The 13521-nt window shown below is 41.9% G+C and overlaps 1 protein-coding gene across 1 annotated transcript; it reads right to left on the minus strand.

Annotated features, from left to right (window-relative positions):
* Nucleotides 1–758: 758 nt before the first annotated feature.
* Nucleotides 759–1299, minus strand: LOC115628795. The gene is made up of 2 exons (XM_030525008.1): nt 1008–1299; nt 759–954 (listed from the first exon to the last, which is right to left on the minus strand). The coding sequence occupies exons 1-2, from the start codon at nt 1284–1286 to the stop codon at nt 790–792; spliced, it is 444 nt and encodes a 147-aa protein (XP_030380868.1). The 5' UTR covers nt 1287–1299; the 3' UTR covers nt 759–789.
* Nucleotides 1300–13521: the final 12222 nt, after the last annotated feature.

Consider the following 13521-nt stretch of genomic DNA (forward strand, 5'->3'; position numbering starts at 1 on the left):
CGCAATAGTTGTTGGTAGCTGGGGCAAGGAAATAATTTTTTTTTTTTAATTTAATATAGATATAGATATCTTTTGGTATTGGCATGGTAAAATGACCATAATATGTCTGCAACTTAGCTGGAATTATGAATTTGGGCAAGACCCAAAGTATCATCCGTTAAGCATGCCGGTGTATTGTGGTAACGGATTCATGCAGGTATTAAATTATGTCAAGTATTCTACTGGGTGATTGTCATTTGTCATATTGCTACTATTAGTTTAATAGCTTTCTACTTCTTCTTCTTCTTGACTGGTCTTCAAACCCGTTATCGGGCTATGACCTGACGTAACACAGCTCTCCACGCGCCTCTGCTTCGCGCGCGTCGCTTCCAGTTGGTCACTCCGCAGGTAGTAAGTGCGTTCTCTACCTGGTCCTTCCAACGTAGGCAAGGCCTCCCCCGTCGTCGTCTCCCCCCAACATCCGCATCGAGAACTTTTTTCGCTGGGGCGTCTTCTTCCATACGCACGACATGACCTAGCCAGCTTAGCCGCTGGATGTTTATTCGCTTGACTATGTCAATGTCAGCGTAGAGCTCGTACAGTTCGCTGTTCCATCGTATGCGGTAGTCGTCGCCAACGCGTATGGGACCGAAGATCTTCCGAAGCATCTTTCTCTCAAACACTGCAAGAGCTGCTGCATCAGTCTGCGATATCACCCATGCTTCTGCACCATAAAGCAGCACGGGGAGGATGAGCGTCTTGTAGAGCGTTAGCTTGGTTTTTCGGGAAAGGTCTCTGCTACTCAATTGCCTACTGAGGCTGAAGTAGCATCGATTGGCTAGAGTTAATCTCCATTTGATTTCTAGGCTGACATCGTTGGTTGCTGTGACGGTGGTGCCAAGATACATAAAATCTTTCACCATTTCGAAAGTATAGTTTTCCACCGCGATCTGGGAGTCTGGTTGCCGCGTGTCCCTGCTAGAGGAAAACATATACTTAGTTTTGCTCTCATTTATCACCAAACCCACTTTTGCAGCTTCCTTCTCAATAGCCGCAAATGCTCCGGTGACGCCTCTCCTGGTACGGCTGATAATGTCTATATCATCAGCGTACGCAAGAAGCTGAACGCTTTTAAAAAAGATCGTTCCGCCTCGGTGTACACCAGCTTTGCGCACCACACTCTCCAGCAGGAAGTTGAAGAGATAGCACGAGAGGGCATCGCCTTGCCTGAAACCTCGAACGGTATCAAAGGGTTCGGAGAGGTCCTTTCCTACCTTGACGGAGCTACGAGTGTTGCTCAACGTCATTCTGCAAAGTCGCACTAGCTTTGCAGGGATACCGAACTCAGACAGTGCGGCATATACACGTTCCCTCCTCGGGCTATCGAATGCTGCTTTATAATCGACGAAAAGATGGTGGGTATCGATTTGAAACTCATGGGTTTTCTCCAGGATTTGGCGTAGCGTGAATATCTGGTCAGTGGTGGATTTACCAGGCATAAAGCCGCACTGATAAGGCCCAATCAGTGCTATCGCAAATGGCTTTAGCTTATCACACACTACGCTTGATATGACCTTATATGCGACGGAAAGAAGGCTGATTCCACGATAGTTGGTGCAGACCGTGGGATCACCTTTTTTTAGGACGGGACATAGGACACCGAGATTCCAATCATCAGGCATGCTTTCAGTTAGCCATATTTTGCAGATGAGCTGGTGCATGCACCCTACCAACTCATCGCCGCCTGCCTTAAACAGCTCCGAAGGCAGCCCATCTGCTCCCGCAGATTTGTTGTTTTTGAGCCGCTGGATGGCTGTTTCGACTTCGTCATGGCTAGGTGACGGTACTTCAATACCATCGTCGGCGATCGGTTCTGTGGGGTCATCTCCGCTGGCGGAATTGTTAACATCTTCGCCTGATAGAAGATTGGAGAAATGTTCCCTCCACAGTCTCAGTGCCGCTTGCCCGTCCACCACCAGATTTCCTTCCGAGTTCTTACAGGCTGACGCTGCGGGCTTAAAACCTTGTGTTAGACGCTTCACCTTCTGGAAAAATTTCCTAGCGTCGTTCCTGTCTCTACAAAGCTCCATCTCCTCTCGCTTTTCTTGCTCTCTCTTCTTGCGTCTAAAAAGCCGCCTCTCCTCCCTCTTCTCCCGATATACATCATGCACAGCGCGCGTTGTCGCCGTCTGCAGGGTTCTTTTGTACGCGGCATTCTTCGCTGCAGTGGCTTCGCGGCACTCCTCGTCGTACCATTGGTTTCTCGGTAGCGGCTGTTGGAAACCAATGACATCTTCTGCGGCTGTGTGCAGTGAGCGGGAAATATGTGCCCAAAGTCCGCTACCAGTATCGGTTTCCGAGAACGGTTGAGAAAGCAGCTCAGAGAGTTGAGCGGAGTAAGCTTCGGCAGTCTGTTGTGTTAGCAGCTTTCCGACGTCTAGTTTTCGCTGCGTGTTGGGGCGTACATTTTTCGCCATGCATAATCGCATGCGGACCTTGGCTGCAACAAGTTGGTGGTCCGAATCAATATTCACACCACGGAACGTACGCACGTCCAGCACACTGGATGCATGCCTTCCATCTATCACAACATGGTCTATTTGATTTTTTGTCATTCGATCGGGTGACTGCCAGGTAGCTTTGTGGATATCAAGGTGTTCAAATCTGGTGCTACTCACCACCATGTTTCGTGCTGCGGCGAAGTCAATTAGCCTCAGTCCATTGTTGGATGTTGTCTCGTGGAGGCTGAATTGTCCGACTGTCGGGGCAAAGACGCGCTCTCTTCCAACCTTGGCATTAAAATCGCCAAGAACAATTTTAATGTCATGAGAGGGGCAGCGGTCATAGACTGTCTCCAGTCTCGCATAGAACTCGTCCTTGGTAATCTCGTCTTTGTCCTCCGTCGGAGCGTGGACGCAAATCAGGCTTATGTTGAAAAATCTCGCCTTGACACGGATGGTTGCCAGCCGTTCGTTCACAGGTGTGAACCTAGAGACACAGTTACGCAATCTCTTGCTGACCGCAAAACCGCATCCAAATTCGCGTCTTTCTGCATGGCAGCTGTAGTAGATGTCAAAGGCTGCTCTTTGGGAGCAACCCTGACCTGTCCATCGCATTTCCTGGATGGCGGTGATGTCAGCTCTTACTTTATTGAGAGCATCCGCCAATTGAATAGTAGCACCTCCTCTGTTAAGGGTCCGGACATTCCAGGTGCATATCCTTAAATCGTGGTCCTTTAAACGTTTGCTAGGGTCGTCAACTTTTGGGTGTTCCTTATCCGAGGCTGTTGTTATGTCCTTCACTGGGAGTAAAAAATTTTCATGTGGTGGGTCCCAAGCCCTACGCACAAAAGCGCTGCACACATTTGCTCACTTACTAGCTTTCTACTACTGGAATTATAAATCGTTTGGGATAACCGAGATTTGTACCATAGAATGAAACAGCAAGGATTTCTGGTAGCTAGCAGTGTGTCGATTGATAATTGTTCGCTGCAAATATACACTTCGAGTTTTATTACTATCTTGCGTGTGCAGATTTTGTCTAGACAGGAAATACGACTTGTTGGCTTGACCGACAGACCGTCCGCCTGGGCGAAGATAGGCGTAGAGCAGGAAAACACTCGAAGATTGCAGCAGTTGTACACATCGTAATTTCGGGTTTTGAAAAACTTAAAAGCACCATTATTACACCCTTCACCATTTCACCTCTACTTACGATATAAGGAAAGCAACATTTTATAAACAACGTTAAAAGAATTTTGAAAAAAAAAAAAAAAAAAAAAGAGGCAAAGAAAAACATTAATTTGTAATTTTAATCTTCCAACCAAATATATCATAATGAGACTGTCACATAGTAGGGAAAATCTCAGAAATCCAAGTCCTAGGCCAAATATCATTTGTAATATTTGCGCCCAGCCATTGGATGCAACACAAGATATAGTTGTCACCAAGTGTGACCACCCTTTTCATAGAGTCTGCATAACCACCTATGCAGCTACTACACGAGAATGTCCGAGTTGTAAATCACTGCTTTCAGCAGAGGACTTGTCCTCTCAGGAGAAAGGAGGTGTGGGTGCTGTGGAAGGTAGGGGAGCTATACTAAAGACACATAATACGCGTAGTAAGACAAAAGAAGTATCGCAGGGACTTCAAGAACATTATAGCGTAGAAACCGGACAAGCAGCAAGCTTGAACGCCACCATCGACTTAGGTGGAAATCAAGGCGAGGAGAACGATGCAACAGCAGTCACTCGTAAGGGTCGTCCTCCCAGATCAGCGGCTTCTCGATACCGAGGAGAAAGAACGCAACGAATGCCTTCAGTTAACAGAAATAAACAACCTCAGATAGATTATCATTTCATCTTCGAGCAGATAGAAAATCTATTTGAACGTAAAATGGAAGACTTACAATTGTATAGACAAGAGATTCTTAGACAGAACCAACGATCCAGGGCTCACGAAGCTCCAAATACTGAGGTATCTCCTCCAAGACCAAGTTTATCTTTAGGAACGGAGTCAAATGCATATAATGCGTCGATAAGGCCGGAGAAAGCCACTCAGTTAATACAAAGTTGGGGAATAAAATATGATGGCACACAAAAAGGTCCTACAGTAGAAGAATTTCTATATAGGATAAAAGTGCTTACAGCAGACAGTTTGCAAAGTGACTTTTCACTTCTGTGTAAAAATTTGCACATTCTTCTTGTAGGAAGGGCGAGAGATTGGTACTGGCGATATCGGAAAGAGCATCATGTAGTCACTTGGGATGAATTTTGCGAAGCCTTTAAAAGTCAGTATGCGGATAACAAGGATGATGATTTGATCTATGAAGAAATTAGAGCCAGAAAGCAGAAAAAAGGAGAGTCCTTTGATGTTTTTTATGACGATATTATGAGGCTTGCATCTCGTCTGTCAATGCCATTAGAAGATTATCGTCTGGTTCAACTTTTACGGCGAAATATGATGCCAGATATGCGGGAGGCGCTTTTATACGTTTCGGTAGTATCAGTGGCTCATTTACGTCAATTAGCTTTAAAGCGAGAACAATTTATGGAAGAAAACCTATTTAGACACCCAGCGAAAAATAATGCAGTTCCGACGTCATATAGACGGACTGTTGCAGGCATGGAAGGGGACATTCAATTTATGAGTGCAGAAAGTGCAGACCTTGAGATAGAAGCCGTTCAGCGCGTCCCTAAGAAATTGGTGTGCTGGAACTGTGATATCGAAGGGCATCCTTGGGACATGTGTTTACAGGAAAGGAAAATTTTTTGTTATGGATGCGGTGAGAAGAACGTCTATAAGCCACAGTGCGAAGTATGCCAGCGACGGGCGGGAAACTTCCATTAGGGACCCTTGATGGGAAGCAATCAAGTGGCCCCAAAACAATTATTGCTTCTAAAGAAAACTTGGTGTCGGCAGAAATACCTACACAGCCTTTACTTCCGATAGAGAAGGTAGTATTAAAACCCCAGACTAAACATACATACACTATTGATAATCCTAAATTATGGCCTGTACGACCATATCATGAAAGATTTGAAAATTATAAGGCAGCTCGTGAGAGAATTTTTAAAACCTCAGTAGCTAGCATTAAACATTTACCTAAACGTTCAACCATTCGAATGCGTAACTTCTGGACAAAAGTAAAGACAGCAAGAAAGTTACTAATTTCATCAGTTATTAATGAAGCTTCTGACGGTCGTTTGTATGTTCCGGTATCATTTTTGAATTTCTCGGAGCATGGACTACTGGACACTGGGGCGAACATAAGTTGTATAGGAGCAGATTTAGCAAGGATCGATTGGTCTGGCAGCTCTCAATACAGTAAGATGGTTTCAGATGTCAAGACAGCTGATGGAAAGAAACATCCTGTTATAGGTTTAATCAAGACCGAAGTGAATTATCGGGATACCAATAAAATTATTACGTTCTATATCATACCATCAATAGATAAGCGGGTAATATTGGGAATTGATTTTTGGAAAACGTTTGAATTGGCCCCTGGTCTTATATCAGAGATCGAGTTGCCAATACCAAATATAGATAACGCTGTAAACGAAAATAAATTTCCCCTAACGATTGAGCAGCAGACCCGACTTGATGCTGTTATTCGCTTGTTTCCAAATTTTGAACGACAGGGATTAGGTAAAACATCGTTAATTAAACACCATATTGAAGTAGGAAACGCCACTCCAGTTAAACAAAGATTCTACCCTGTATCCCCAGCTGTAGAAAAGTTGATGTATAAAGAAATTGATAGAATTCTGGAGCTAGGAGTTATTGAGAAATCTTATAGCCCATGGAGCTCACCCATGCGTCTTGTTGTAAAACCAGGAAAAGTGCGGTTGTGTTTAGATGCACGAAAAATAAATCAGCTCACTAAAAAAGACGCATATCCCCTGATTAGCATTGATAGCATTTTTGCAAGACTGCCTAAAGCAAATATTATTACAAAAATTGATTTAAAGGATGCATATTGGCAGATTGGCTTAACAGAAGAGTCAAAAGCTATTACAGCATTTACGGTACCAGGCCGACCGTTATATCAGTTTAAGGTCATGCCTTTTGGTCTTTGTAATGCTCCGCAAACCATGTGCCGACTAATGGATGAACTTATCCCATCAGAGTTGAAGCATTGTGTATTTGGTTATTTGGATGACCTCTGTGTAGTTTCTGAAGATTTTGAAACCCATTTGTCGATTCTTATAAAATTGTCTGAACAATTTCGTAAAGCTAATTTAACATTAAACATAACGAAGACACAGTTTTGTGTAATCGAAGTACCATACTTAGGTTATTTAATAGGTCGTGGAGGTATCTCAACTGACCCGAGTAAGGTCGATGCAGTTCGGTTATGGCCAGTTCCCAAGACATTAAAACAGGCTCGAGGATTCATGGGAGTTGCAAGTTGGTATCGAAGGTTTATAAATAACTTTTCTGACATTGTGTTTCCTATAACCGAACTCCTGTCTACCAAAAAGAAATTTGCTTGGACTGACGCGGCTCAAATTGCCTTTGAGAAATTAAAAAACTTACTTACCTCAGCACCAGTGCTTCAGAACCCTGATTTTAAAAAGAAATTCTACGTGCATTGTGATGCTAGTGACTATGGTATTGGGGCAGTGTTAGTGCAATTGTCAGAAGATGGGGCAGAGCAGCCGATTGCTTTTATGTCAAAGAAACTGAATACAGCCCAGCGTAACTATAGTGTTACTGAGCGCGAATGCCTAGCGGCACTCGAAGCGATAGAAAGATTTCGGTGTTATATTGAATTGCAAGAATTTGAAGTCATAACAGATCATGCCAGTTTAGTTTGGCTTATGAAGCAACAAAACTTAAAAGGCAGGCTGGCAAGATGGGCGATGAAACTACAAGGTTATGCATTTACTATAAGTCATCGTCGAGGTAGAGAAAATATAGTTCCCGACGCGTTATCTCGTTCAGTTTCGGAAGAAGTTGCAGGATTAGAAGTTATTCAAACGGAAATAGATTTAAATTCAACTGATTTTGACGAAAGCGAGTATGAGAACTTAAAAACGAAAATTCGCGAGAACGAAGCAAGCTATCCTGATTTAAGGATCCTTGATAAGTTTGTTTATGTTCGAACAGAACATGATGATGGATCCGAACTAAGCAGACAAACCAACTGGAAGCTGTGGATTCCCACCAGTTTAACCAATGAAGTTATTAAACGGGTGCATGATGATATTGTCACAGCTCATGGAGGCATGGCTAAAACTTTGGAACTTATACGCAGGAACTTTTACTGGCCTGGGATGGTTTCACAAGTTAGGGATTATGTCCGTAGTTGCGAAATATGTAAAACTACAAAACCACCAAATCAGATCTTACGGCCTCCAATGGGAAAGCCAGCAGTATCTTTTAGGCCATTTCAACGTTTGTATGTTGACATTTTAGGGCCTTATCCACGCAGCAAGTGCGGCAATCTTGGCTTATTAATAGTGGTCGACCATTTATCAAAATATAATTGGTTGTGAATGTCATTAAGGAATTTCTGCAGGATCACATTTTCTTTCGATATGGGGTGCCAGAAATTTTGATAAGTGATAACGGATCGCAATTTAAGGCTCGTGAATTTAATGCCTGGCTAACATCACTAGGAGTAAAACACATGTACACAGCCTTATACTCTCCCCTGGCGAATGCCTCAGAAAGAGTAAACCGATCAATCATTGCAGCTATTCGAGCTTACTTGAAAGGCGACCACCGCGAATGGGATCTGCACATACACGGCATTAGCTGTGCTTTGCGTAATTCTTACCACCTGAGCATAGGCTGTTCTCCTTTTCACGCCTTATTTGGTTTTGACATGGCTACCCATGGAACTCATTATAAGCTGTTAGAAAATGTTAAAATGTTGGAAGAATCTAATAATGTATTGCAGCGGGACGACCAATTACAATTGTTAAGAAAGGAATTGAGGGAAAATATTGCCCAAGCAACCGAACGGAGTGCAAAACAGTACAATCTAAGAACACGTATTAGGTCTTTTAAAGTGGGACAAGAGGTGTACCGGAGAAATTTCAGCCTAAGCAACTTTGCGAAAAATCAAAATGCCAAATTTAATCCACAGTGGATAAAATCTCGAGTACGAGAGCGGCTTGGAAATTGTTATTATATACTAGAAGACTTCAACGGTCGACTCCAAGGGACCTTTCATGCCAAAGATATTCGGCAATAATTTGTGTTTTCAGGTTAATTCCCCGGGTCATGACCCTAGAATTTACCTGTGGTTGTGGTGAAAAAGGGATGCATAATTTAGCCAATACCTAAACCTAAGGGTTATCGGTGCATCGAGCTTATGATCGTGAGTGCAAATGTCAAATTGGCAGATGCGATGTCGCGCTATTTTTCTGTCTCTCTCTCCCTCTCTGAGAGGATCATAGCGTGCACAGCTTATAAGCGATAGAGAGTACAATCGTAGTTCTTCTTTCCGTTTGAGCCAGCATCAGCGACGGACGTACTTAGTGCAGTCAAGAGAAAATAAATCGTGAATCTCGTTCGGTCATTGATATAAAGAAATTAATCTCGGTAAATATAAGGCATCCACCAAATATTATTGTTTTATAGTAAGTTAAGTTCTTTTAGCTACCCATAAGTGGGCAGTGAAATAGATATTTTGGTGCAGAATTGTTGGCAACGAGAAAAAAAAAAAAAAAAAAGGGAAAACAACAAAAATAAGTCCACACGCAGCAAGTTGAAGGCCAGCTTTATTAATTTAGTGGCGGCGCAATAGCGTGAGGCCCCATAGAGGCAAACATTGTGAGCTTGGTGCCCGATTCAGGAACCGCGCACCACATGGAATGCACTTGAATCTGACCTAAAAGTGGCTAAAGGCTCTGTCGCAATTGCTACGTGAGGACACATGTTATACCTTTGCGAGAATTTGGAGTGGCCAAGAAATTCGGCGCCTCCCAGAGCAGGTTTCAAGCGACTGTTGCTAATCAAGGACTCCATAAAAGCTACTTCACCACAACACTCGTGTCGAGCGCGAAACTAAACCCAGCATTTTACTAGGAAGGAGAAAGAAGGTTCTGCTACCTGACCAAGGAGAGGACACAGGTCCAACGCGAATAGCCATGTTAGGCTATCGCCATCTGAAATTTGTTTAATTTTAATTTTGAGTTAGGTTATTAATTTGAACTTTTCTGTCTAACTACAGAAGCAGTTATTTAATATAATTTCCACAACAACAAGAGTATGTAAAGAAAGCGCAGCATGTCTTCGATGTAGAATGGATATGTATTGTTTGATAAAATTGGCAACCCAAACCCACACGACACAAATTTAAATTTATTCTCCAGCAACTACATCAGCGTCGACTACGAAGGCCTTCGGAGGAGATTACGATGGGTGAGTTCGTTCCAAATAATTAAAATATTTAACTTTGTGTTGTGATTATAATAACCCGAGCCAAACCTATGTATATTACATATTGAAATGCCAAATGCAAACTCCATCTGAGTTTGTATACCAAACTAATGCATAATGCAATACTGGTTGTTGCAGTTATCAGCTGTTTGATTTTTATGCATATGCGCCTGAACGAAAATAGAAACGGGTAAAGCATATTTTTTCCTGTACTTTGTTTTGATTATACTTATCCGCTGAGGCATCGAACATGTGAGCTAGCCGAATACGCAGAAATCTATACATAACGTTGTCGTTGTAACCAACCACTCACCGTGGTGCACACCTAGTTAAACATGAAATGAAACGCATAGTACTTATATTATTATTATTATACTTAAGTTGGAAGATAATCATTTGAAGTTAGTTTTTTGTAACCATTTTGTATTATAGTTTAAACCCTTCTTATTATTGATAACTTTGTATACTTTTCAAACAATTTTCGCCATTAAAGGCACATGAAGTTCGCATCTTAAAATTTGAAATGAGCGTTATTACAATTAATTTTTGCATCTTTAACTAAATAAATGTATATTATCATGAATGAGTAAATTTTGAGTAAATTTCCTTGAAAGTAATGTAGACGGGGAATATGGTGTCGTAGAAACTTTAGGGATTTTCCACATATTTGGCTAAAGGAAAATCATGGCAGGGTGGGTAAAGAAGCCTAGCTACAATAACATCTAGTAGCTCAGAGGTGTAATACAGGGCTTTTCCTCCTTTCTTAACTCCTATTTCTCTTTCTTTCGGGTCATAGGCTGCCCAGTTAATTTTTTTGCAACATTTAAGGCATAGCGGACTCATTTATTTATTCTATGTGTATACGACGAGTTAATGGCAGAATCAAATGAATCAACGAACCCCCCCACAGGCTGTTTGCTAGTCGCAATTTCGAGTCCCAATCGATTTATTTGTTTCTAGGTTCATCTTAGCTCAGGGATGAATTTTGTTTTACCGGTCATACATTTCTTTCAGAATGCCGTAATCAGACATATCTAATTGACTGCCCAATGGGAACTATGTGTGTATATTGTATACAGATGCAGTCGCGGAGAGAACCGGTAATTTTGTTTCATTCCTAGTTCATTTTATCCTCGGATATTATAGAATCGTCATCCACCATTGGAACATAAATGCATATAGTTATAAAGATTATTCTAAAGAAGTTAAGTTTAGACTAGAAAACGCGTATAAGAGAGCTCGAATACTTTTAGAGAAAAATAAAATCAAGCAAAAACAAATAAATGACAAGAAAGTAATAGATTTTAAAATAGAAATAGGTGACCAAGTTTATTTAAAGAATGAAACAGGTCATAAATTAGAATCTTCTTATATAGGACCATTTGAGGTTATTAGTATAGAAAACAATAATAATATAATTATAAAGAATAGGAAAAATAGGGAACAAAAAGTTCATAAGGATAGGCTAAAAAGGATAAATAAATAAAACCAAAAAAAAAAACAAGAATATATATATATTGCAAAAAAAAAAAAATAATAATAATTAGAAATAATAAAAAAAAAGACAAAACATAGTATGTAAAAAAATATATATAAAAATAATACTAATAATAATTCTTATATTAAATAACTACAATATATTACGTTATTTTTTTAAAAAGGGAGGTGTAGTATGTTGTGTGCCAAATGAGCATATGCCCATAGTATTGTAGAGTATACAATATAACAAGTGGTCATGTGCCCAACTTAAAGTAAGAGTAACAACTCATACCATAGTGACACTTTGTTGCTATGCTTATACAATCATAAATGTAAGATGTTTATTATAAAAGGAATATTATATAGTATTATAATCCAATGTGGGATACGTTAAATACAACTGATTTAAAGGAATATAGTATGAATTACAAACTACAACGTTGACACACTGCTACGGACGAAACAACTTCTCTTCACGATGTTCTCAGCTCGACCTCTCTCTCACGACTCCACTGCTCTACTGTGTCTCTCCGTGCGGAAAAGGCAGGTTGGCAATACTCTTGTGTGTTGCCACCTTACATTCGGCCCTCCTGATCTTCGTCATCCGACCCGGATGACAACAGCTCCTCGTTTTCGACGAAATACTTCCACAGCTTAATGTTATCGCAGCTAGTTGCTGTGATACCTGGTCCTTCGACGTTTGCGTCTGCTTTCTTCACATCGTAGCGGCCATTTCGCTTAACCTTTACAATTTCGTAAGGGCCCAGAAATTCGCTTGCTAATTTCCGGCCCGCCACAAATTGTGTCCGCTTGATAGCGACGAGATCGCCCAACTTGTAGCCTTTCTCGCTACAGCGCCTCTTGTCGTAGTTTCGCTTGTAGTCCTGCTGTGCCTGCTGTATGTTGCGCTTAGCCTCTGCACGCAACTCTTCTCGCTCCTTGTTAAACACTTCGATTAACTCTTGGTTTAAGAGCTCCAGCAATCGATCATCAGCTTTGTTATGCATCTTGGTGCCAAATAATAGTTCAAATGGCGACGACTTTGTAGACATGTGTATGTGCGCGTTAATTGCCCTCTGCACACGGGGCACATACTTGAACCATCTTGCAGGTTCCTCATCTGACAGCTTCGCAATGATGGACAAAACGGAACGGTTCACCCTCTCGACTTGACCGTTGCCTCTCGCTACACCTGTTGTTGTCCAGACGTGCTCAACCATGTTTGCGTTTACAAACTCTTTAAACGGAATAGACGTGAAGGCGGCGCCCCTGTCGCTTATAATACGCCTCGGAAAACCAAAGATGCTCGCCCACTCCTTCAACTTTTTGATGACTTCTTCTTGGCCTGTTGACTTCGTAGGGAACAGCCAGACAAATTTGGAAAACGAATCGACGACCGCCAGGATGAACTTATACTGCTTTGATGTTGCATCCATAGGGCCTAGATGGTCGATGTGCAGCGTGTGAAGTGGTACATCACCCTTTTCAATACAGTTCATGAACCCTTCTCGTTTCGTTAGCTTTTTACTGTGAATTATACAACTTATGCAATTAGCAATAAACCTTGTTACCTTACCCTCCAGATGTGGGATAAAAACTGCTGTTGAATATTATGCATCGTTTTGCGCACCGCAAAGTGACCCGACGCGTGAGCGTTCTTGATTACCTCACGCTCCATCAGCTTTGGGACGACCAGCAATTCGCTACCGTTGACTTCTTTAAATAGCAGCCCGCCTTTCATCTTATAGTTCTCGTATGGCCCAATTTGTAACAGCTTGACGACTGCTTGTAGTTGCTCATCATTTTCTTGTGCTTTCTTTAGTTGTACCGACAAAAGTGTTGATACCATAAACACATTTTGTGGGTAACGGCTTAGATGATCGACGTGTCTCATTTTTTCGGCTACACGGTGCTCCATATCGATACAAAAGTCTTGTAAATACAAAACCCACTGCGTGACTTCTCTCGGCATATCCTGCTTGCTCGTGGTCTGCTTAAAAGCGATGCAATCCGTCACCAGCTTAAACTGGACTCCCAGCAGATAATGGCGGAACTTTTTCAATGCCAAATATGCCGCCTTAACCTCCAGGACGTAACTATGCTGCTTCGACTCCGCTTGCGACGTTTTCTTGCTCCAATAGTAGATTGGATGGAGCCTTCCATTGAATGA

This window comes from Scaptodrosophila lebanonensis, unplaced genomic scaffold (assembly GCF_003285725.1).
Source record: "Scaptodrosophila lebanonensis strain 11010-0011.00,11010-0021.00 unplaced genomic scaffold, SlebRS2 tig00000126-arrow-arrow-pilon, whole genome shotgun sequence".
Classification (NCBI taxonomy): Eukaryota; Metazoa; Arthropoda; class Insecta; order Diptera; family Drosophilidae; genus Scaptodrosophila; species Scaptodrosophila lebanonensis.